This window comes from Ziziphus jujuba, chromosome 6 (assembly GCF_031755915.1).
Source record: "Ziziphus jujuba cultivar Dongzao chromosome 6, ASM3175591v1".
Taxonomy (NCBI): Eukaryota; Viridiplantae; Streptophyta; class Magnoliopsida; order Rosales; family Rhamnaceae; genus Ziziphus; species Ziziphus jujuba.
This window is the reverse complement of record NC_083384.1, coordinates 31,803,835-31,829,683: the sequence shown is the minus strand read 5'-3', so window position 1 is coordinate 31,829,683 and position 25,849 is coordinate 31,803,835. Positions and strand designations below refer to the sequence as shown.

The window sequence follows — 25,849 nt, the reverse complement described above, 5'->3', positions numbered from 1 at the left end:
CATTAGAATGTTACAATGAATATGATAGGATATTCAATAATTAAAAAGACTTCAAAATATATATTTTCTATAATGATAGGCCCATGTCTATATATTGAAGGTGAAGCCGAAGAAAAAAAAAAAAAAAAACAGAGAGCTTAACCAATGCAAAAAGTAATTGTTGTCCAATCAAATTATATTAGAAATGATACATCTTTAGCCCCCCTCCAAGAAAAAGTGAAATTACTCAACACCTTTTTCTTTTTTTGGCTAAGAAAATTCGTCGAAACATCTTAATCCTAGCATAGGTATGTCAAATATTTTACTATAACTCTTTGATGATCATATGATGTCAAATATGCAGAGAATCCCAAGTAAATAAAGTAGTCGTACGTCACCATGACTCTGCAAATGCGGGATAAATCTTTTTTACAATCCCAAAAATACCAGCAGTCCAGCCCCCAAGATGTATGATTAAATAGTTTTACACACTATATGTCCATTTAATTAGTTTAGTAAAATTCATTATCAGAAAAAGAAAAATTAGTTTAGTAAATTTAATATATATTAAAGGACAGTATGTGTGCAGCATGTAAATATATTAAAAGCTATGAAAAGGTGGGATGTAAAAAGAGAAAGATAAAAGGAAGAAAGAGTAGTTGAATTGATGATATGGATTGAATAATTTTGATGGACGTAGATTTTAATAATTAATTAATTGGGGGTTTAGAAGTGATGTTAATATTGGTACTGCTGCTGCTGGTAGGCTCATCCTCATCATATTTGAGTCGTAAGAGGATGCACTGCATGCTGCCTTTCAATTAATTTCAACATCATGGACTCTTTTCCCCCATCCTAAATTAATTCATTTGTAATATTAATGGATTAACTGCTTCTTCTCATGCATACATGATTATATATCTGTATCTATATGAGAAAAGACAATGCCTAGAGAGACGACAATATACAAAATATAGAAAGCTTTAACATTGGAGTTAATTGGCCCCCACCCTACTTCGTTAATTTCAGCATATTGCATAATTTAATATATGCCTATGTACCCCTATTAAATTACCTTATTCGTTTAGACAAACGAATTAAATTAATTATGTATATAATAATAATAATAATTATAACTATGTTACAAACTATGTATTTAGGAACAAATATAAATAGTTTTCAAAAGAAAAAAAATGCAAAAAAAAAAAGATAATTAATTAATAGTTAGGATGATGTGATATAGTGTTTATATTAAAATTTTTTTATTATCATATTAAAAAATAAAAATATAAATAAAAATAATTAAATATAAATATAATATTATATCAAAATTTTATTTAAAAAATAAAGATTATTAGAATTTGATAATTAATAAACATAATTTTAAATTTAATAAATTAATTAAAATATTAGAAAAAATGTTTATATAAATAGGAAGTAAATAAATAATAATCATGAGGTGGAGAGGTGGAGTAGTGCAGGTGAGTGAAAAGTGGTTGCTCCGTCAATTTGTGTGCCGAGGAAAATCATAATTAGACATAGAATTTGGAGGAATAACCCTCATGATTAGATCCAAGACATGGAGACCGCTTAACAGAATTTTACAATATTTACTTTTAATTATTTATTTTAATTTATATATATATATATATATATATTCAATTTAGTGGTACCGTTATGTTAATGTGTGAGGAAAAACAGAGCAGCACGCACTAAGGCCAATGGGGAATCGAATGGTGTATCAATCAACATTTGCCCACATGGATTCTCTTTGTCTAATTCTCTATACTTACCATAATTAGTGACACAAGTTGTTAGACGTGGATTTGACTTATTTCCACCCTATACGATTAATTAATCAATACACTTTCTTAATTACTATGTTACCACAAGTTATAACACATAAATAACATCAACGTCAATCCTCCACTCATCTGCTGATGTCTGTCATTACCCAATATGACATCATCTCATGTATACATGCCAGTAAACCACCGGTTACCACCTAAAAAAAAGTAAATAATAACAATAATAATAATAATAATAATAATAATTAAAGAAAGGGTGATATCTTGAGTATTATGTAGCCAATTATATTATTTATATTGATTATCATATAGAAAGAGAAATTTTTAATTAAATTTTAAAAAACCCAATTAATTTTTGTACCGTGTCAAATAACAATGCTAAGGCATAAAATTATTCATTACATTTAATATATTATCACATGTTAATATATTATCAGTTGATACATTTATATAATTTACAAATAAAAATAAATAAATCAGAAAATGGATAAATAATTAAAAAAATTAATTAAATATTATTGTATTATTTATCACATTATTTGATGATTATGTGAATAACTTTAACATTATTGATTGCCAAATAAGATATTTTTAAATTAATGTTTGTACCGTGTTTTTACTGTATCATAATTATATAAACAAACATTTTTTAGTTAGAAAATTCCTAACTCTATTAAATGAGGGATTCTTATATAACAATTGTTAGGGTTTTTATATCCCATTTTAGATTTTAAATTTAAATTCAAAAAATAAATGATAATACAACTAACAACTAACGGATAAGTATTTGAGACGGACAGACTTATTATATTTATATGCAAATATGATATAGTATGGATGCCATAAGGACCTTACCTTACACTAAAGACAGTCTATTTAGTAAGCCATATATAGTCTAAGCAATGCCACATTGTTTAATAATATTTTGATTTTTTAATATAAAACCTAAATGGCCAAGTAACAACCTATCAAATTTTACATTGGATACATGATAATTGCTATAAATAGGTTAACTGGATACTTTTTAAATTTGATTGATAATTATTTTTTTATGTGACAATTAACATAAATGACATAGCTTGCCATATAAGATGTCTTTATTATCAAAATTACATATATATAAATGTGTGTGCTTGTGTGTGAGAGAGAGAGAAAGAGAGAGAGAGAGAGAGAGAGAGAGAGAGAGAGAGAGAGAGAGAGAGAGAGAGAGAGAGAGAGAGAGCACTCGCTTTGAGTATCCAAGTTATTCATTGGTCCTACTAACTTTTTAATTTGAATGGAATGAATCTATTGATTAAAAAAATAATTAAACTAATTGTAGCTTCTGTAAATGTAAATGTGAGTTATCCCCCTCAATTTGAAAGAAAATAAAATATAAATAAAAAATCCATCAAAAATCTATTTTAATAAGATGCTTCTACTTAAAAAAAAGAGAGAAAAATAATCTTTAAACGCTTGAAAATGTTAACGAATAAAGGACTTAAAAATAAATAATAAAATCAACTATGAAAAAACTAAGAAAAGAAAGATAAACCAAATAGCTAAAGACTAAAGTTTGAGAGTCATTGGTTGGTTAATGAGAGTTGTGCTTTCTATCTTCTAGAGGATCTATACATTTCCAAACCTCACCAATAAAGTATAAACTATCCTATTAGATAAAAACAAAAATAAAATAAATAAACAAATCTATATAGAACTAAAGCTTATCTATATCTTTAACTAAAGGGAAGTTATTTTTGTAATTTTAAAAGAACTTTATACAATATTATTCTTTACATATTACCATTTAAATATATAAAATATGTAAAATGATTTTATATAATATTTTTAATATATAAAATATCCATAAATTATTTACAAATCAAACACTATTTTATGAAAATTCTTCATAATGTTTTTTGGCCAAATTGATAGTTATAGAAACTCCACAAATTTTTTTTTTTTGGGGTTATAACACTTTTGGATAATTGAATTAAGTATTCGTTAGAGTGTTCAGTGTCAAAATTATGAATATCTCTAAAGATGTTTGGAGATATACTTCAGAATACATTTGAAACATTTAGTCGCATACTTCTAAATATATTTGAAATGTTCGTATCTAAAAATGTTTAGTCGCATACTTTTGAATGCATTTAAAATGTTTAGTTACATATTTCTGAATACATTTGAGATGTTTAGTTACATATTTCTAAATACATCTTTGATATTTATATCTAAAAATGTTTGATAGCATACTTTTAAATAAATTTAAAATGTTCAATCACATATTCCTAAATATATTTGAAATGTTCAATTTTATACTTCTGAAAGTAAATATACTTAATGATAATTTTAAATAGAGATAAAAATATAAATTTACAATAAAACTGTATAAAGTTCTTTTGATAGTGCAACTAGAACTTCTTTTAACTAAATTCATTTTCATCCAAATTCTTTTAGAGTAGTTATTTTTGTAATATAAAAAGAATTCCACATGGTCTCAAAAATTTTAAATGACTATAATTCCCTAAATTTTTTAAAAAAAATTTAACACAAAAGTCAAACATCTTAATGTTTATTTTCTTTTTAATGTCTATCTTCTACCAAAGCAAAATCACTTTGCTAAACCACCACTAGGCCAGCAACTCAGTAATGCCGACGACTTGCCAGGGATGACCATGGCCATTGGGAACTCTAGCAGGTTGTTGGAGAGTGGTTGGTTATTTTATTTTGTTTTTAAGTAAATTTTTTTACTTGATTTCAAAGTTAAAGAGTTAAGTTTTTGAACTTTTTTTTAAAGAACTTGGTTGGCAAGGGCAGATCTCACCGATGAAAGTTTAAGATGATGGTCATTGATCCCCAATAGAGTATCTTCAGTGACCTCCTTTTAAGGAAGTAACCCCTTTCGGCTAAAGTTTATCTTTTTAAAAAATTTCAAATCCTTTTATTTTTAAAAAAGAAAAATCTAAACACATTCAACATCAACTGCCCGCAACCACTGGAGATCTTTTATCCATCTTTAGCAGGTTGCCGTCGCTTGTTTGGTTCCATAGGAAAAGCATATAAGTTGATAACTTACACTACAGTTTCAAAGTTTGAGTTCAAAAAACTAAAAAAGGAAAGTTTAATATAAATATTTTGATAATTTGAATGTTAATGAAACCGTGTAAAATTGATTTGGTAATGGAACTAGCAATTCTCTTCTTTTATTTTGTGAAAAATATGGATCAAAACAGAATACCTTCATATTTGGTATTTAATTTAAAGAAATTGTCATAATATAATAATAATAATTCAGGGAAAATAATAATAATAATAATAAATCAACATGTATCTTATCTACAACTCATTACTTGCCACCTTTTTGAAGCCGATCACATTTCCCAATATCATAGATGTAGGGACTAGCTTTATGCTTCTTAGTCATGAACCTCATCCTGCGACCTAATCTAATACTTCAACCATCCATCTCTTCGGTCTTTCTCATTTTAAAAAGCACACCAAAAACTACCACTTCCACTGCCTCAAGCTAATATCACTTTAATCATATATGTTTTGCCTTTCCCTCATAAATATATATCAGAGCATGCAAAATAATTTTATTTTATATATTTAAAGATGAATAAATATATCTAATAACCGTAAGAAATAACGTAATAAAAAAAAGTAACAAATAACAAGTGTATACTAGATAACTTATTTTTGCTTTAAAAAAAAAAAAAAAAACTAAAGAGTATAAGGTAAGATTTTGTAACATGAATTTTTTTAAATATATATCCAATTAATAACTGTTTAATTAGTAGCTAAGAGTTTTATCACCATATATAGTTTGAATTTCTTTTTTCCCAATATTGTTAATCCGATTTATAGTTTCATTCCGTGCCTTGTTCTGAACCCACTCATACGCTAGAAAAATTTGCGTATCCATTCATATAAAGATGGGTCAACGACTTTATTGTAGTTTCTGGTTTTAGCACCCAGTTTAACTCAACAAAATAATAATAATAAAAAGAAAGATGGGTCAAATAATTAAATATTTAATTTACTAATTAGTCCATACGATGTATTCTTATGGAGTCAACCCATACTAAATAGGGTAGTAAGTAGGCTGAAGAGCATGTATGGATGAATTTTTTAATAGTACGAAAGGTATATCTAGTCGAATTAAATATGAGTTTTGTATGGTTTACATAAAAAAAAAAAAAAAAAATTATGTATTCTTCTTTTGTTTTTTCTTTTTTTCTTCCTGGAAAACAAATTAAGATTCATGAAGCACTTTTTTGAATGTTTAGATAAATAAAAAATCTGAACTTCTCTCCTGATACCAATAAATAAAAAAGAGGGTAACTACAGAAAGTCATACTTCTTTTTAACTTTTTTGATCGACATTAAATTCATTATAACTGGTGGGGAGGGGGAATTTTATCAAATCAAAGTTTGAACTCTAACCTAGATCTTTTGATGTATTCGTAGTAGTTTTACCCTCATAATTCTTTTAATTTAGTGACCTTTATTAAGTAAGTAATCTTTCATTTCTTTAATATTAATTGTTGTTTATTCAAAAACATTGGAACAATTTGTTTGTTGATACGAATAAAAGGAAAAAGTGGATAAGTTATAATTATAATGTTCTTGTTATATATATATATATATATATATAAATAGAAAGCCAATCTACTAGCAAAAACTTTACCTAAAAAAAGTTAACAAAATCCCTGAAAATAATTGAAGGGTAGTGAAAGGGTGGAATGAACAGAGTTAAGCTCCCAGGGTTTCTATTTTGGAAAGGGTGCTCCGTAGAAATTACTAATTGTCTTTTTTTTTTTATGAAGTGAAAGATTCAGCAGTTAGTATGTACAAATCATAAAAAGGAAAAATCCAGAAAATGCAAGAAAGGAAAAAGATATTTGCGAATATATAAATATATGCAAAGTCTTTGTAAGCATTGAAGTGGTTGTAGGTACAAGCACCCCCATCGCTGGTGTTAAGGACTCCCACCTCAGTTTGTTCAATATTCAATCTTGAATACTAATAACACATGAATTTGCAGCAGAGGCCTTAATCGTCATGTATTTTTGTGGGAATTAAAAGGTCATGGTGGTTTTAGTTAGAGTGGGTGATGATCGAAAGTATTTAACTTATTTGAGTTTATTGAGTGTTTTTTAATTTTATTTTTCTTTTTTGAATATTAGTGATTTGTTAACTAGGCCAAACCAATTGCTAATTACATATAAAATTAAGTTTTCAATATTCAAAAGGAGGGGATGTAATACGAAGTAATACTCAATGTAAAATTAATAAAAAAAATGGAAAGAGAGAGAGAGTGTGTGTACAGTGAGTCTCCGCCAAAGCCATCATGTCTTTCTCCCTAAACGGGACCATGAAAGCTCAGTGCCTCCGACCCCATCATCTCACAGTGTGTTTCTCTCTCTGCCTCCTTCCTTATCGTTGAGGTGGTTGCACAAGTAAAACGAGAAAGAGTGAATGTAAATATGTATATATATATATATATATGTTAAAAAGAATAATAATAATGATAATAATAAGCAAAAAAGAAAAAGAAAGAGAGAACTAGCAAAGTGTGGTGGTTTTCAAATAGATATTAAGGTCGAGGGTCATAGTTGAGATGTGGGCGTCCCCTCCGCCCACACTTTGATATTGTTGCCTCTCTCTCTCTCTCTAACGCATTTTTTGTCAGGACCCCACTATGCCCTTCTCTTCTATTTCTGTGGGGCCCCCCTTCTTTCTCTCAGGTAGTTGGCTACTGTACAAGACGTTGGACCCCACATTAAGTACACTAATGGCCATGATACCTAAGCTTTTCATGCATTTTTGGACCCTTCCCGTGTCCTACTCCTACCCCGCCATTATAAATTATCAAGACACCGTTTCCCTTTACGCACTGCTTCTTCTTCTTCTTCTTCTTTTCTTCTTCTTAATGTTCATTTCTCTCTCCTTATCCCCTCATCACCACCACCATCGATCATCCCCTTTTTCTAGATCTTTTGGGTTTTACTTTTATTATTATTATTTACAAATTAAATCTCTAGCCAAGGGGCTAGCTAAGTTAGAGATTGCACGGAGAGAGCAAAAAGAAAAAAAGCAATAATATTAGTATAATCTGAACGACGACCCACACTGAGATTGTGTGCAGGTAGCCAATGTCAGAAGATATGAATCTGTCCATAAACGGTCAGTCGCAGGTCCCTCCAGGCTTCCGCTTTCATCCAACTGAAGAGGAGCTCCTTCACTACTACCTTAAAAAGAAAGTGGCTTTTGAGAAAATCGATCTTGATGTTATCCGCGAGGTTGATCTTAACAAGCTTGAACCATGGGATATCCAAGGTATGTATATATATATATATATATTCTTAATTCCTAATTTTTATGTTTGCATATATACACAAATACGTTTATATGAAGCAAGTTCTAATTAATTTTGATTCTAATATAAAAAAAAAAAATCAAATAGAGAAATGTAAGATAGGATCGACGCCGCAGAATGACTGGTACTTCTTCAGTCACAAAGACAAGAAATACCCAACAGGAACTCGAACAAACCGTGCAACAGCTGCTGGATTCTGGAAGGCCACGGGCAGGGATAAGATCATTTACAGCGGCTTCCGAAGGATCGGATTGCGGAAGACTCTGGTTTTCTATAAAGGACGAGCTCCCCATGGCCAAAAGTCCGACTGGATCATGCATGAATACAGGCTCGACGAAACCACCACTGATACCGCCACCGTATGTATTGTAATTATGATTTTACAATTTTTGATTTTTAAAACCACATATATGCTTTTATTAAAATTATTAACTTAATAATAATTTTCAGGTCACTAACCCATCCATGGTGGGCATAGGAGGGGAGTCGACGGGTGAGGATGGGTGGGTAGTTTGCCGGGTATTCAAGAAGAAGAACTATCAGAAAACGCTTGACAGTCCCAAATTAGCAGCAGCCTCCTCCGTCTCCACCTCCGGGGACCAGTATTCAACTATTCCCCATCAAATGCATCATGCAGCTTCAAGGAACGATGAGGTTCTGGATCAGATACTTTCATACATGGGGAGGACTTGCAAGCTTGAAAATCATGATTCTTTGATTACCAATATCAATATCTCTGCTGAAAGATTTCTATCAAACAACAGTACCACCAATACCACCACCACCACCATGGTGGGCGGCGGCGGTGGCTGCGCTGCTGACAGGTTCATGCATCTCCCAAGGCTGGACAGCCCATCAATGGTTTCTCCTTTTGATCATGATCAGGATCCGCATCCGGATCAGGATCAGGACCACCCTGGTTGTTTCAGATCGTCCTACCAATCATCCATGGAGCATGAGATGCTTATCGAAGAAACCACTGAACCCTCCTCCTCCACCGACCAATTAGCTGCAAGGGGATGTTATAATTCTACTACTGGTCATGGAGTCCCGATTGATGATAACCCAAAGCCCAAGCTCAATGACTGGGTTGCCCTCGATCGCCTTGTGGCCTCCCAGCTCAATGGCCATGAACAATCCTCCAAGCACCTATCTTGCTTCGGCGATCCCAACATGTCTTTTTGTTCTCTTCCCCATGACCATCATGACGTACAAATATCATTTCCATATCTACGTTCAACCAGTAGTATTGGTAGTAGACCCAATGATAACAACCAAAACTCACAGGTCTACAGCACCGAAAACGAAGTACTGTGGAGTTTCACCAAATCATCCCCATCGCCCTCATCATCTGACCCATTATGCCACTTGTCGGTATAATGGAAGCAAGCTGAAACAGTCGATCGTCAGTTTGTGATGGATGAAACTATATATTATGTTACAATACCACACATTTTTAACTTCTTGTAGCATTATGTATAATTGTTACATTTACTGGTATAGGGTATATATATACATATATATACACAGATAATATACTCTGTACCTACGTGGAATGATCACCTATATATAAATTAATAAAAATGTGATGGAAATTTAATTAGCTAGATAGTGTGGCATTGTCAATAACTGATGGATAATTATGTTTAATTAATTTTGTTTTATATGTTTTAATTATAAAATAATAACGATATCTGTCCATCCATCCTTCCATTGATCGATAGCAGCAGGCATTTCATTGATCGACCAAATGACTTTGCTAGTTTTGGGTGCTGTGAAACGCTCTTTTCTACCAGCAATTATATCCCCAAGGTTATGGTCTTAACCTTTTTCGTTAACTATATTGAAAAAGGCTGACACGTTAATTATAACATTAGGCTGACTTCTTGACACCGTTGGGATTTGATATCAGAAGCAATCGATGATACCAATCCGATACCCACTTTCGTTGGTCGCACATTGCCAAAAGGTCATTCATTCCCTTGTGAGTTGTGATCCTGGGGACTCTCCCACCTAACGTACGTACCAATAATAAACATACATGAAAGGCGACCACCTTTTACCAATTAAGATAAGATAAGATCAATACCTATATATATATATATATATAGCTATATAGCACCAGAATTATCATATTTATAAATATCTAATATTGGAATCAAGCTAGCATTTCTATCATTATTAACCAAACGAAAAAGGCATTTCTATCATGTTAATATATATCACTGTAATTAATTTACTACGTACTGCTTTCTTTTTATTAATTTCCTTAATTATTTTTCTTCAGACTAGTCATTATTTTATCAGTGCTTTTGAAATGCAGTCGATAAGCTTATTAATATTTTTCTTCAAAATAATTTTCTTGCTTGTAATCTAATATATATATATATATATATAAGCTTATTTGTTTGGTAAATTAATTGATGAAGCAGCTATATATATGTATAATTCATTAATAGCAAAAACATTAATTAATCAATAACAATGGTTACATACGGCAGAGCTCAATTTGGAGTGTGCTGAGAAAAACTTATACAATACAGTGTACTATATTATTCGTATCACTTCAAATTAATATATATATATATATATATATATATATATATATATATGTTTAAGTTTTTCTCTCTCCTCACATTTTTTTTTTTTTTTTTTTTGGGGGTAAAAGAAGAAACTTGAGTTAGAGTGACCAAAAGATTGCCAGCCGCCATTACCTGCTAGCGCTAGCTGCAGGTACTGGAGAATTTTATAAATGTTCCATTGTTCCCCCACACCACAAAATATTCGCCTATTCAGCAGTTGATCCAAGTTTTTACTAGAACCGCAATGTAATGGACATTTAATTAATTTAATTGTCCTTTACGTGGATTACTTTCATTTAACTTACATAAGGAAAGAATTATGTATATATACGATTAGTTAATATATATCCATTATATAAACATGTTGGAGCGAGCATATATATATATATATATATATATGTATGTATATATCCTTGTTCTGATTACATGCACTTCAGTTCATCATCAGGTACTTGAAGCACATGCATTAATTTCCGGCTGCTTAATCACAAGGTAAGGGGGACATGGTCGCATGGGCCATATTTGAAGCGCTAATTATGGAATAGATGTCTTGCTTTCCCTTTTATTTTATTTCCAGTGGGATATTATAAATGCGTGATTGTAGTCTTTCCCATTTTGATTTTTCCTTCTCATAATTTCATCACATGCACCCAATACCAAATTAAGTTTACTTCAAGTTAGTTTTTTCATTTACTCCAAATTAGTTTCTTTCATTTCGTTGTTTAGTTTATATATATAAGGAAAACGATATATGTGATAGGTATTTACATATATAGGACCATCTTAGCCCACAAAAAAAGAATAATTACTAAAAAAAAAATTAGTTTATATATATATATATATATATATATATAAGTAGTAGTGCAATATTGACAGATGACAAAGTTAATTTTATTCACAAAAAAAAAATAAAAAAAAATAAATAACAAAGTTAATTAACGTTTGAACTAGAAAAGGAAGTTTTGATCATGGACTAAGAATGGTCAAATTTGTCGGAGTCATTAATTTGTTTACTAGAATCATTGACGGTAACTTTTTATTTAGTTTTATTTATTTATTTATTTTTATCTTTGATCCCTTGACTGTATATATAAGGTAATTATTGATTTAACCAATAAGATATTGTTTCCATTTGCTCAAATAAAAGCAACCAAAACACACATGTCGATTTAGGGTTGGGGGCTTGATTAATATTAATTTCCACTTTCTTTTGTTTTGGTGTCTCCAATTAATGAACTTCATTTATTAACTTAGCAAAAAAGAAACCAAACGTAACGTTGCAGTCATACGAATGGCCATTTATAATCGGATGCGTCCAAAAATAAGGATTTTATTCAAAATACTTTAAATATGTTTACATTATAACAATTAATATGCACATAGATGGAATTTTACTAAAATTATAAAAAGTAATAACAACCCAACTAAGCAACAGCTAATGATTATTTGGAAAAAAAAAAAGGAAAAAAAAAAAAAAAGAAAAGCTAATTGATCAGACTAGTCAAGGGGGGGAAAATTGGCCGCCTCAGCCTGTTTGGTACACCTGGTTATTGTATCTATATGAAAGTCCTTGTTAATTGCGGAAGGAAAAAAAAAAAAAAAAAAAAAAGGTCCTTACTAATTTGCTTTTTCTATGTATATGTCCTAAATGACGTCAAAGCATAGAAAACAAATATTTCAGCAAGAAAAAATAATAATAATAAAGCATAGAAAACAAATAGCACTATTATTCTCCTGTAGTAGGAATTAGCTGCCTAATCAATTTCAAGGAGTGGGATATTTATTTTATTCTCTTTCCCTACTATTAATCATTTGTTTCAATATTCTTCCAACAAAAAAACAAGTCCCATGATACATAATAGGAATTCGGTAACGTCCACAACAAACTTGGAGATACAAAGAATCTTAGACAAAAAAATAATAATAAAAATTACCATATATATGAAATAGCTAGTTTTACATCCACAATCCATATTGATGTTAATAATTTCTAAGGAGCATATTTGTCAAATTAAATAGCAAGTGGAATTTTATTAATTTTTTCAATAAAATTTTTTATATTGATTTTTATATAACGGTTGTATATCATTAAATAAAATAATAAACTTTTTTTGTAAAAAATTATGTTAATGGTATTGAAATGTGTAATATCAAATAAAAAATGATATAAAATAAAAATAAATAGTGAATTTGATTTTTTATATTTGGATAGTTAAATTCATTATTTATTTTAAAAAGTCAAAATAAATAATGGATAGAAATCTTTTTTAATATTTATTTTTTTAAATTAAAAATTTATCTCTTGAAAAAGAGTTTCGATGAATTTTTTTTTTTTAAATGTAAAGAGCCAATCTACTTTTTATTATAATATTATATTGAATTAATTTAATATATCATATATTTTTATGCCACTAAAATAATATTTGAAAAATATTTCAAAGATATATATGTGAATAATAAGTAGAGTAATAAATATTTTCAGAGAAAATAAAAATTAAAAAACATAAAATAAAGAGCATGTTTGAAAAGCTTTTGAAAAGTTCACTTTTACATTAAAAATGTACTTTATTTATTTTAATATATATATATATATATATATATATATATATAGAGAGAGAGAGAGAGAGAGAGAGAGAGAGAGAGATATTGTTTGCTTCTTAGAAATTTTTCAAAAGAAAATGAGAACCCCATTAATTTGTAGCTTGTCAGGTAGACCTTCCACTTGTGATAATGATTGGACAATGGGGATTGGGCCCAAGACCAATTTTCTTTCTAGGTAGGTCATCGACTCAATGAGCTTTCTTTTAATTATACGAGCGACTTACAAAAACAAACAACCAAACAAGTAACAAAAAATTATACAATCGACTACATATAAAAATAAGGTTAGAAAAATATTCTTTTTGTTTAAACATGAAAAATTAATTTTAATGATCTAGAATAGAATAGATCCATCTTAATACCAAGTTCCAAGAAAATTAATTACATTGATTATTTCTGTTTTAATTTAAACTTTTATTGAAACTTAAAACCAAAGGCACGTATATATATATATATATATGTATGGTAACATTCACCGTTTACTGTTTACAAATAAGCCAAAAAAACAAATGCCTTAAAGGTGTGGATAAACGACTATGGCTCAATTCTAAGGCAAAAAGATACTAAGTAATGGATCGTAGACAACACTGGTTTACCAATAGCTTTCAGCTTTACAATCAGAAAGGGTAGTGCAATTGTGAGGCTTTAATTCCATTACATTGTACACAGGCTAGATACCTACAACTTTATAAGTTCACATTATATATATGGACTAATTAAAGTGATAATCTCACGTATTCATTTACACTCTCACTAATAAGTATACTAACTATTCTTCAACCACAATTTATATAAAATGTGAAAATTGATGTCAAGTATGAACCCTCTTAATTATATTTGAAATCGAAGAAATATGTAATAAATTCGAAATACTAAACAATAATTTTACAAAATCAGGAAACTAACTTGACCTTTCAAGTCCAATATTCTTTTGGAATCCCCCACCCCAAGATTAAAAATAAATAAATAAATAAAATTTGATCTTTCAAGTTGGAAGAGCCTCTAATTCATTTGCCGTAATTAAGCTAGCGGGTGGAAGATTTAATTATTAATTGTATGTGGGATTGTGCGCATTACAGATTGAATGAAACTAAGCCAAGCCAATTACAGTGTTTCCCAATTGAAAGAAGAAGCAGAAGAAGAAGAAGAAGAAGAAGAAGAAAAGATGTTTGGGGGATAAGAACTTGAAAGTTACACCCGAAAAATTAATAACTTTGCCACTAGATTTCCAAATCCATGATTATATGGTACTATCAAAAACATCAAAGAAAAATATTAATTTAGATGATAAAATAAGTTGTGCCAATTTTGCCACATGAAAAGCATTAATAAAATTAGTGTCACAGTTAAGGCAAATATTTTGATGAGAGACTTTAAAAACCATATGCAACATACACATCATCAATCCAATCCAAAGATATAAGAAAGCCTGTATATCTGTGTGTATTATTGTGTGTGTGTGTGTGTGTATATATATATATGTATATTAATAATATGTGTACGAGCAATATTGAATTGAGCAAAATGATTACATACTTGAAGGTATAGTTATAAGAAAGTAATATACTAACATATATGTATATATATATATATATATATTACAATTATATATACAAAGTTAACAATAAAACGTTAATATCGGTCTGATATGACTAGGGTTGTCGAGTATGCAACTATATTGTTATGTAGTTAGTGTATATGACAAAATTATAAAGATATTCCAAAGCCCTTGTGGTGACGGTATCATTAGATACCTAAATGGCTAGTAATTAAAGTTTTGAATATGAGTATCATAATTTTGTCGTTGAATTTCCAAACAGTACAAAGCCCCAACAACAACAACAACTGCATGTTCAATTTTCAGCAAAAATAAAAAAATAAAAGACAACAACATGTTCAAATTTCATCTTTTTATTTTGTTTAATAAAAATTGTTCTCACACCAGATATGTCCCACAAAGAAAGGAATGGATCAACTAAAAATTCCCCAACACAATCTTGTAACTTGGGATCCTGTGTTTCATGATTAAACTTGGGCTATATATCCATTTACTTTTGAGATCCAGTTTGGTTAAAAAAGCAAGTTTTTTACTCAATAATGGTTTCCCGGGCCATGAAAATTCTTGAGCCACGATATAAGGTCCATATTCATGGCCATAGGCCCGTAAAACCAATACAATACAATCCGCATAATAAAAAAATATATATATGAAAGAATTAATATAACGAAGAATCAATATTGAAAAACAGAAAGCAGAGAATCAAAGAACTTTGACCAGACTAGACTAGTGGGAAAAATGAAGCCACAGTCAGCACTCTTGTACCCAAAAATGGGATTCGACTTTGAAACAACCAGCATGCAGGCTAAGTAAGTTTGATGGTCTTCGAGGACTTGTCTTTATTATATATTTATATTTATTTATGTGTTTAATCTTCTCTAGCCTCTTAACATGTGTTGCCACCTAGCAATGCAACGGCATAGAGACTCTCAGCTCTCTCTCTCTTTTTTCTCGTCCTCTACCTGTTGTGTTCTGTTCATAACACGTGAAACCATTAGAAGTCGTCAGTCTCAGTGTGTCATGTAAAACTATAAAAATAAAGCCCCCACTCACTGACTAATCAAAAAGTTCTCCTGCAATGTATCCTTCTATCTATATATAAATATATATATATATATATATGTATATATTTTACTGGGCCTTGGATTCTTGTGCTTTCGAGGCTGAGCCATTAAAATCTCTCTCTCCCTCTGTCTCGTGTCCAGTATTCCAACATCATTTTTTGGACATAGTCTTTCCATTCAATGTCTGACATACACACACTGCATTTGTTATTCAGCAGGCCGCTAGAAAACATCTAGGCTTTTGTACCTAGTAAGTTATATTGGACCTAGTCAACTACACCCTGTTGATTTCACTTAACAATTACACTACCCTCATGACTCATGAGTATCATCACTCCTAAAACTTCTCTCTACCCCCCTTGCCCTGCAAACTAGAACACACTGATTAACCCATCTCTATTTCTCTCTCTATCTCTATCTCTATGGGAAAGAAAAGTGGTACGTCTTGGTTGGCAATAGTGAAAAGGGCATTCCGGTCTCCTCCGACAAGCAAGGATAACGAGAAAAGCAGCAGCACTTGGAGATCAGTCGACGATAAACAACAGCATATTAATATTCAAGATGAACAAGAAGAGAAGGTAGGTAGCTGCAGTACTACTGCACATTGAAAATCCATTTTCAATCTTTCTTTCATGATTGGTGTCATTATTACTTTGACCACATATATTATATTACATATATATATATATATATATATAATTTTATCAATATTGAACCAATTTCTTGGGTTTTATTGTGTGTGCAGAAGAAAGAAAAAAGAACATGGATTAATTTCAGAAAGAATAAACATGTTATTCATTTTGAGCAATATTGCGAAGGAGCAAAGACGAGTGCAAACGCTACTCATGTGAAACCTGTTTTGACCGCCGAACAAAGGCATACAATTGCCATGGCTGCAGCCACTGCAGCTGCTGCTGAAGCGGCTGTGGCTACTGCTCAAGCAGCTGTAGAGATTGTTCGTCTCACTCGTACTAGGCCTTCCAATTTTCACAAACAACAACACTATGTCTCTGCCGCTACAATCATTCAAGCAGCTTTTAGAGGATATTTGGTATATATATATTTGGTGTAAATATATATATATATATATATATATATATATATATATATATATATATATATATGTATATATACATATATATTTGGTATAAATATATACATATATATATACATATAATATGACAATTTTTGCGTTAATGGTTGTTATTTTTCCTCCAACACCAACAGTGACACACTGTTGTTCGTGTTGCTAAAGTGATTGATGAGGTTAATGCAGGCAAGAAGAGCTCTACGTGCACTCAAAGGGCTTGTGAAGCTTCAAGCTTTAGTGAGAGGGCGCAATGTACGAAAGCAAGCGAAGGTAGCACTGAGATGTATACAAGCTCTGGTTCGAGTACAGGATCAGGTAGTGGGAAGTCAAAGAGCAAGGCTTTCACATTCACTTGAGGAGGGATTCAGCAGCAGCAGCAGGAAATCAATGTTTGCTGAAACCAACTTATGGGATTCTACATATCTTCAGGATATTCGACACAGAAGCTCAGTTGTAAGTAATCAGCCTTAATCTTCAACCTTCTTCTTAGTTAGTTAAATAATAAAACTAGCTAAGCTAGCATACGTTGTTTCTAGTAATTACTGCCTTTTTATTTATATGCTACATACAGTCTGGAGGCAGAGAGAGCAGCCGGTGTCGGTCGTCTGAGGATGAATGGGATGAGAGTAGAAAGGAAGCTGCTGCTTTAAAACGTGAAAAAGCCCTTGCTTATGCTATTTCTCGTCAGGTTTGCTCATTTTCTTGTGCTTACTCTGACTAAATGCATTTATGAATACATATGTTTGGTTGATAAACTAGGAGATAGCTAATTCAATTCATTTTGAAGATATGGAGACCTGGGAGGAACCCATCAGCTGCTGGTGGTGATCATGAAGAAAGAACCAAATGGCTAGATCGGTGGATGGCCACAAAACAATGGGACACCAGCTGCAAACACAGACACAGAGCCTCAACCGATCATCATCATCATTATCATCATAAAATAAGGGATTCCATTGTCAAGACAGTTGAAATTGACACTTATTATAACTCTTGCTCCACTACCCCAAATGTTAGAAAATCACATTTTCATCAAAACCAACAAATTACTCCATATCCTCCCCTTCACAGACCCCAATGCAATAATATTAATGTTGAGTCACCATCTCCATCAAAATCAAAGCCTCTGCCGAAAGTGCGCTCAGCAAGCCCTCGATGCGTAAAAGAGGAAACATGTCACTCGGCCGCACATACACCCGCAAGCTTGATTAGTAGTTCCACTCGTTGGCTCAGCAATGCAGGTGCAGTGCCTAACTACATGGCAGCCACTGAATCTGCAAAGGCTCGGGCTCGCTCAGAGTGCGCATTAAGACAAAGACCCTCCACGCCCGACAGAGAAAGAGGTGCTACTTCAGTCAAGAAGCGCCTCTCCTACCCTGTTCCAGACCCACATCATAACAATAGTAGCAGTTTTAGCGAGAGCTTGAGAAGCCCTAGCTTCATGAGTTTACAGTGTAATGGCTACTATGGGATGGATAATTTGTCGTCTGTTGGGAGAGATACTTCTCCATGTTCAACCACTGGTCTAAGATGCTTTTAACTCATCAGATATTTCATGATAAAGACAATCATGAATCTACCTAGCTACACTTTTTAATTTACTAATATTTTCTAATCAGGAGAGGATCCATATCACAATTTTTTTAATGGATGGACGTGTCCGTGTGATCGTTTTATCTTTGTTATTTCAATGCATCTGCTCTTCTTTCTCTTTCTATACATATATATATATATATATATATATATATATGCACATATTAATAAAAGGAAGTATATAATGTTGTTTATTCCATTTTTAAGATATGACTAATCATTTGTCAATTTTTATATACACTTTTCTAAGACCAGAATGTCCATATGTAGGTACATATGTACTTGACCATTTTCACATTGAAAGTTTGGAAACTATACTTGGAGTAGTATGATCTGCAGGAAAACTATAATAAATTTATGTAAAAACGCAATTCATCTTGTATGTTAATTATACTACGACTATACTCTCTTCATGATCATGGCTTGATATAACCTTATCAATCTATTTTGTTAAAGCAAAAGTATGTATTAGTTAGAAAAACTTGCTGCTTATGGCATGACAGCTTGTTACAACAAGGGGTTCGGGCAAATTCCAAGGTCAATAAACCTTGTTTCAATTTTAGTTTCTACTTGCACGTCCGCAATACTTCTAGTTCTAGTTCAATTTCGAAGTATAATGCTCTTCCTAATGGTATTTTTGGCAATAAACAACAAAAAGAAAAGGACTTCAGGATCCAGCAGAACTAAGCAATTAAGCAATTATCCTTTTCCTCTTTAAAAGTTACAAAGCCAACACTAATCCAACTCAAGATGAGCTTCTACTGCTGATGGTACCACCACTATTGCATCCAGAAGAACCAGCGACGCCGAGGCACAAGGCTTCAGCTAATGGTCCACCGGGTGGTGAACCTAACCATGAAACAGGATTCATGATCCATTGGGATTTCATATCTCCAATAGCACCCATTTTGGCATTTTCATTTTCTTCAGCACATCTTCCATTTCCACCACTCATTGACAGAGAAAGCGATGAAACAGGAACTTTGTCGTTTGAAGAAACAGAGCATCTGTTGCCAAATTCACCAATTTGCTCTCTCTCTGCTGCTGCGGACCATGCATCAATAAAATGCCTCGTCTCCTGTGCCTGACCGCTGGAATTTGGAGCTTCTTGGAAAGGGGTCAACTTGGGGGCGAGTAATAAGCTACACTGATCATTTAGCCGGTGATGGGTATGCTCATATTGATGCTCAGAGATGTCCATAGTTGCATCACAATCATGATTTACATTGTCCAGCCTTAATCCTGCTTTGAGCCAATCTTGGTTTGAACCATCCACAACAGCCTCGGTTTCCCCTTTCATGAACCACTCCAAACACCTTCACGGGGTCGATGACAAAAAACAAAAGCACATTAATTTGCAAACAAACAGAGATGGTATACATATATGTATATAGGACAGCGGGAGTGCCACACAATGCATTCAAACACAGCGGATAAGAACAAACATAAAAATATAATAGAAATTAATGCTAACCTAACCAAACCTAACCTACCTGGTTTGGTCATGTAGAAATGTAGAAGAGGCCATGCTAGTAGAAAATGGAGGAGGAGATGGAGATTGATGGTTTGCAAAAAGAGGCTTTGTTGTATATGGGATGGTGGAGGAGTTTTGGTTGTTGCCGATATTGCGGAAGTGGGGTGGCGGTAGTTGAGATTCCACAGGCTTTCTTGAACGAGGACGGCTCTTGTGGGAGTGTCTCTCACAGTATTTCTGGTGAGGGACCACGTCTCTCGAGCACCGCCATTTCTTCCCATCTGTTCTTCGGCATCTCCATGGCTCTGGATCAGAGCTGTTTGAGATCCCCAACTCCAATGAACCTTTTACCTCTTCAATAAAAACAAACACATCGAAACAAAAAACTAAAAACAAAACCCCCTATTTCTCTACATTTTTCTTTTTCCAATTTAAAGCATGTCATTTGCACAAAGAAACGGAACTTTGAACATGCTTAGTTGCAAAAAGATGAACAAATAAGTAACAGCTGGGAGAAAGATATTTACGATTAGAGTAGTGCATACGAGCAAAACTTTTTGGAGTCTTAGTAATGGTCGGTATGAGTAACTGAGGAGGGACAGGGACAGAGGTCGTCATGTACTTGTAAATCATAGTCTGTCTCTCAAGCTCCTGCCTCTGAGCTTCTGTAAAAAAAGGAGCTCTGACATTCACAATTCCACCTCCTGTAACCCACCATGCTAAAACAACATTATAGCCTTTTACTTTAGTCTCTGAAAAAGAACAGCACAATGAGAACCGAAGAAAAAAGAAATAGAAACTTTACCGGAGGAATTGAAGGAGAAGATATCAGAGTTTGGGTGGTGAAGCTGAGTCTTTGGCAGCACATTACCAGCACCGACAACATCGTTTATATTATGGGTTATAGAAGAAGAATTAGAAAGCTGGTTGCTTGTGTCAAAAAACAGAGGTCCACAATCCCCATTACCATTACAACAACCTTGCAAACCAAACTCAGCAGTACCAGCTGTGGGCAGATTTTGATGATGACAAGGCATCATCGTATAATTACGATTAAATGATTTGTTGGGTTGCATCCTCAAACCCAACCCAGTATCTGCTCCCTTCTCTGAAGCCACATATCCAAATCTTGTCCTTATGATATGAAAGCCACTTAAAAAAGCTACCTTTCCCACTACTCAATCTAACCCCCAACAACACCCAAAAGGAAAAACCCCACCTTAATTACAACCAACGCTACCTATTTCACACAACTACTCTTTCAATGGCTTCTCTATTCTTCTCTCCCACTCCAACTCTCTCTCACTTTCTCTCTCTCTAAGCTGAAATGAAGCTAAGTGAAGAGGTGGGTTTTGGTAGGGAGTGGGCGGTGCCGCCATTTTTAGCCATCCGTTTTGGTTTGCTTCCCAAGCTTCCAACATTCGTTCCCCTTATGTAATACGGACAAAACTAGTCCACCCCAGCTCACCCAATAACCTCCCTTCACATATCCAACGTTTAATTTCTTCCCGTCAAATCTAACACTGTCTTCCCGCTACAATCTGCAAACACCAACTTTCATTGGCTGCTACTTCTGAGTTCTCACTTAATGACGGGGTTAAGTACTCTGACTTAAAGCTTGACTACAGTATCAGACGGTCTCCGTCAAAATATGTTTATTTTTGTTAAGAAAATGTCAAGCATCGGGAAACGAAAAATGGGCCCCATTAATGCGTTTCGTGTGTGAGTGTGAGGCGAGGGGACCATACGCTGTAGATGTGACTCGGTAACCAATGTCCTCCATGGATTCAGTTAGCTCCCATTAAATATTTATCTTCCTAACCTTCCTAACCTAGTAGGTTATTAGTACCAATGGAATTTTAGACTCTTTCAAGCATGCATGTTAAAGAACATATGAAGAGAGGGAAAATTTGGACCCCAACAATTTGATAAATTTGGCTTGATTTAGAGAGCTTACCCATTGGTTTTAATCTTTTTCTTTTCTTCTTTATAAGTAAGAATGTTCGAAAGCTTAATACCAATTATATGATCTGTAATACCTTCTTTTTTTTTTTTTTTTCTTTTGTTGATAAAATTATATGATCTGTGATACATGAGATGATTTGGATACTAAAATGGTTATTGCAGTTCTTTGCATTCTACTTACCTACTGTCCCCCACTCTTGCATTCAATACAATTTTAAGTTTTATTTTAAAGTCCAATGGCAAAATCATTTAATGGGTGAATTCAGGAATAAATTATGCCAGATTGAGTAAAGAAAATGAAGGGGAAATCAAAATGATAAGATGAATTTTTGAACATGAAAACATGCATTCGATGCTAGATGATCCACTTGACTCCCAACTCTCTGAAAATAAGAAAACAAAACAAACCAACAATATACTAACTCAGATTAGAAAGAGAATAGAATTAGGTGAGAATATTTAGAAAGAGTAGCCCAGGACTATATAGAATTGGATTTAGACACAGAAAGTAGGCCTACTTTCTGTGAAGTTTATCAGCCAGGTTGTTAAAGCCATTAAAGGCTTCTTGAGAAATGATTGCCATTTTTCTTTTTTAATATATTGCTGGCAAGTCCATGGTATTTGATCATTTGTTATAGCTTTTTGGCTTCCCAGCAATTGTTTTAAAACTGGAGGAAATCATAACAAAATCCGTGAGGAGTATTCCTTTCACCACAACTTTAATAAATAAACAGCATGAGTGCTCAATTACCCAAAGCTGAATTATTAATACTCAATTTTTTTCGTAGAGACCCAACTTCTACTGCAAAAACATAGTTAGGTTCCTAGACCTTGTAGACCTGAGATGATCCAAAGATGGAACATCTGTGGTTCATTGCGAAGAAAAAAACAGCATGCTATCTATCAAGTCCATTCCTATAAGGTCATGGAAGTCATGGTCACTTGACTCTAGGCTTTCATGACCAGCCACGCATGCACTTTCATCCTCCTAATTGCTACTTTGCTTTTTGTACAAGAATCGGATATTTTAAATACCCAATTCAGTGAATCATTCTATACTAGATTGAGATTGGATTTTTTTTTCTTTTTTTTTTGGGAAAAATTTCCAAGATTTTTGTTTACGTCAAGATGCCACAACCAATTGAATGAAAATCAAGCATTTGCATGTGTTCAGGGGATCACCATGGTGTTCAACTCTTGGTTTCTCAGATCTAAAGCAAAAATACATTCCTGATTTTAGAAGCTAATAGACTGCATTCAAAAACAGATTTTTATACATCATATCCACTCTTCCAAAAATACAAAATTCAATTATATATGTACTCCATTCTTATGGTATTTCAACATCATTAATAAAACTGGACACTTATGGTGACCCTGTTGCAGTCTTGCAGAAAGAAAACCAAAATAGGCTATGAAAATAGATTATTGATATTCACCCAAAAAACAAAAAAAACAAAAAGAATAAATTAATCAAGCCTTGTAGTGTTGTGAACAAGAGGATCAACGACAATCTTTAACTCGTAATGAGACTGTTTGATCGGATGGGACTCTTCTGTTTGAGCAGAATTCTTAGCTGAGCCTTTTGGCACTCCAATTTTGTGCCCCAGTGCCTGCTTTTGGATCCAATTGCTCGAACCACTTTGGGGAATTCAACGAACCCTTTAATCCCTCTCTTTATATGAGGATTCTCAGGTTCTGGAGAGGCCTTTTTCTGAATGGCAGTTGACGAAACACCGCCATTATTATCATTACAAGCAGGCTTCTCGCACAGAACCGATGACCTTGTGGACACTTTGGAAACAAGAACATTAATATCAGAGCCAAAAGCTGACTTCTCAATCAAAACCGACCCTCTTGATTCCCCTGAAACAACGCCATTACTATCATTGCAGCTTGATTTCTCACCGAACTCCAAATTTCTGAATTTTCCCGAGAAACCACCAACAGCTTTGCAAGTGAATGATCCGCTAGGAAATTTGACTTCCTCGGTGCTCTGCTCAGTTGTCTTGAATGGTGAAAAATTAAAATTCTGAGACTGGATGCGAATAGAACCTTCCAACTCCAAGAGCTTTTCTTCGAAGAGAATCTTGGCCTCGGCCAGCTTCATCTGAACTCTCTCTTCCCTCAAAACCTCAGACATCCTCAACATTTTCCTCTCCTCCTCCATGTCTCTCTTCATCCTACTAATCTCTGCTTTATCGGATGATATCTGTTTAGCAAGCTCTGCACAGACTCTTTCCACAGCTTCTCTTCCTCTCCTCTCTTCAAACAGCTCCTTGGCCATCCTCTTGTTCATGGACTCCAACTTCTTGCGTGCCTTGCGTTCGTACTCCAACTCAGTTTTCAATTCCATGATCTGGGCACGAGCAAAATCCAGCTCAGACTCCATGATGGGTCTGAAAAAAGTTAGATCCCAGAAAGAAGCAGCAAGCTTTCGAGCAGAGAGAGGGAGTTGAAGGCAATGGAGGCTCTTGTAGTTGCTAGTTTGGCATTGTTGTTGTAGTTGTTGTTGATTAGGATGGGAGTGATTGTGATGGGAATAATAAAATGGGTTTTCGTAAAGTTTCCAGGTTGGGCAAGTGGAGGTGGTGATTGGCTCAGTAGAAATGGTCTCATTTCTGGGATTTTCTGGGCTACTACTGATCATCATCATCGTCACGTCCTCCATATCTTCTTCTTTCTTTTTCTTCCTTTGCCACTTTCTTCTAACCTTTTCCTTTTCCTTTGATATATTTTTTTTATTATTTTGCCTTTCTCATGGAGATTTCCCTTTCAAGAAAGCAATTGGGGTAGGCCCATTTGACCGATCGAACTTGCTTTGGAGATGTGTAATTGTGGATTGCAAAGATAAAATCACATGCACCTCATCCTTATTCATTCCATGTTGTTGGTGGTGTGGTGGCCATTGCTTCTCTCTCTGCCGCTTCTTAAATGTAGCCCTGTTTATATTTATAATTCCTAGCCGGCCAATCTACTGCTACTACTACTATGACTCTCGCTTATAATTCACAGGAGGCCCCAATATGCCATTGCCAGCCAATTCCCCCGTCTCTTTCCTCAGCATAATTTAATTAAAAGCAACTCATTTTGCATAATTTTAATGTTAAAGTAAACATCTTCCGTTGAGAAAGACATTTGTTCCTTCCATCAAATTCCATTGAAAAAGTGGAGAAAGACATTTGTTTCTACCATAAGTTCCATTGAAATGGAAGTAAATCTTTTGGGATTAGCGACACCTTGATAAGGTATTTTGTGGGTATTTTTTCCCCCTTTTTTTTTTTTTTTTTTAATGGGACATGGCACCTCAATAATTAGAATATTTTTGAAAAAAATTGAAATAGAAAATAGATAAAATTAATTGTATCTAAATATTTGACTAGATATCAAAATGATTATATCAAAATTGCAGAGAACAAAACAATGTCTAAATAGGACTAACTAAAATACAATCTGTATAAAAATAAAAAATAAAAAAAAGGGTAGAATTTTAGGTCATTGATAAAATAAAGAAAAAAAAAATGAAAAGACTTGTTGAAACAATAAAAATATTAAAAGGTAATAATATCTAGAAAATTATAGAGATATTCAAAGGGAAAGTTCCCAATAACGAAGTTTTGGTTATGCGGAGAGTCCTTGTTATGTTGTAGTAGTTTCCTTTTTATAACTTTTAATTGTTTGTTATACATAGGAATTTCACAAAAATTCCATCATTTAGAAATTATCTAAATAAAGCTATTCCATAATCATCTCCCATTTAATTGATTTAAA

At 32.9% G+C, this 25,849-nt stretch overlaps 4 protein-coding genes across 6 annotated transcripts; 2 read left to right on the top strand and 2 right to left on the bottom strand.

The window, feature by feature from the left end:
- Positions 1-7,661: 7,661 nt before the first annotated feature.
- LOC107430058 (NAC domain-containing protein 43) lies at positions 7,662-9,752 on the top strand. The gene is made up of 3 exons (XM_048463690.2): positions 7,662-8,111; positions 8,239-8,510; positions 8,602-9,752. Exons 1-3 carry the CDS (start codon positions 7,928-7,930, stop codon positions 9,529-9,531), a joined length of 1,386 nt encoding a protein of 461 aa, XP_048319647.1. The 5' UTR covers positions 7,662-7,927; the 3' UTR covers positions 9,532-9,752.
- Positions 9,753-16,179: 6,427 nt separating this feature from the next.
- On the top strand, positions 16,180-18,751 carry LOC107430046 (protein IQ-DOMAIN 18). The gene is made up of 5 exons (XM_048463689.2): positions 16,180-16,534; positions 16,702-17,007; positions 17,233-17,499; positions 17,618-17,734; positions 17,834-18,751. The coding sequence occupies exons 1-5, from the start codon at positions 16,379-16,381 to the stop codon at positions 18,584-18,586; spliced, it is 1,599 nt and encodes a 532-aa protein (XP_048319646.2). The 5' UTR covers positions 16,180-16,378; the 3' UTR covers positions 18,587-18,751.
- Positions 18,752-19,312: 561 nt separating this feature from the next.
- LOC107430060 (growth-regulating factor 8) lies at positions 19,313-21,630 on the bottom strand. Of its 3 annotated transcripts, none has more exons than XM_016040844.4 (4): positions 20,919-21,630; positions 20,659-20,832; positions 20,133-20,466; positions 19,313-19,955 (listed from the first exon to the last, which is right to left on the bottom strand). In XM_016040844.4, exons 1-4 carry the CDS (start codon positions 21,187-21,189, stop codon positions 19,385-19,387), a joined length of 1,350 nt encoding a protein of 449 aa, XP_015896330.3. In that variant the 5' UTR covers positions 21,190-21,630; the 3' UTR covers positions 19,313-19,384. The 3 variants fall into 3 exon arrangements, with proteins under 3 accessions (XP_015896330.3, XP_015896329.3, XP_015896328.3); XM_016040843.4 differs by having other exon boundaries at positions 20,641-20,817; positions 20,919-21,629; XM_016040842.4 differs by having other exon boundaries at positions 20,641-20,832; positions 20,919-21,628.
- Positions 21,631-23,332: 1,702 nt separating this feature from the next.
- Positions 23,333-25,082, bottom strand: LOC107430047 (protein BRANCHLESS TRICHOME). Its single transcript, XM_025078859.3, has one exon. It carries the CDS (start codon positions 24,747-24,749, stop codon positions 23,595-23,597), a length of 1,155 nt encoding a protein of 384 aa, XP_024934627.3. The 5' UTR covers positions 24,750-25,082; the 3' UTR covers positions 23,333-23,594.
- Positions 25,083-25,849: the final 767 nt, after the last annotated feature.

Excerpts from the sequence above, each read along its gene's own strand:
- LOC107430047 (XM_025078859.3), bottom strand. The coding sequence starts at position 24,749 with ATGGAGGACGTGACGATGATGATGATCAGTAGTAGCCCAGAAAATCCC.
- LOC107430060 (XM_016040842.4), bottom strand. The coding sequence starts at position 21,189 with ATGCAACCCAACAAATCATTTAATCGTAATTATACGATGATGCCTTGT. Across the intron at positions 20,833-20,918 it reads CTTCTCCTTCAATTCCTCCG|CATGGTGGGTTACAGGAGGT; the intron begins GTAAAGTTTCTA and ends ATGTTGTTTTAG. Across the intron at positions 20,467-20,640 it reads TCGTATGCACTACTCTAATC|AGGTAAAAGGTTCATTGGAG; the intron begins GTAAATATCTTT and ends TTTTTATTGAAG.
- LOC107430046 (XM_048463689.2), top strand. The coding sequence starts at position 16,379 with ATGGGAAAGAAAAGTGGTACGTCTTGGTTGGCAATAGTGAAAAGGGCA. Across the intron at positions 16,535-16,701 it reads AAGATGAACAAGAAGAGAAG|AAGAAAGAAAAAAGAACATG; the intron begins GTAGGTAGCTGC and ends TTGTGTGTGCAG. Across the intron at positions 17,500-17,617 it reads TTCGACACAGAAGCTCAGTT|TCTGGAGGCAGAGAGAGCAG; the intron begins GTAAGTAATCAG and ends TGCTACATACAG.
- LOC107430058 (XM_048463690.2), top strand. The coding sequence starts at position 7,928 with ATGTCAGAAGATATGAATCTGTCCATAAACGGTCAGTCGCAGGTCCCT. Across the intron at positions 8,112-8,238 it reads TGAACCATGGGATATCCAAG|AGAAATGTAAGATAGGATCG; the intron begins GTATGTATATAT and ends AAAATCAAATAG. Across the intron at positions 8,511-8,601 it reads CCACCACTGATACCGCCACC|GTCACTAACCCATCCATGGT; the intron begins GTATGTATTGTA and ends AATAATTTTCAG.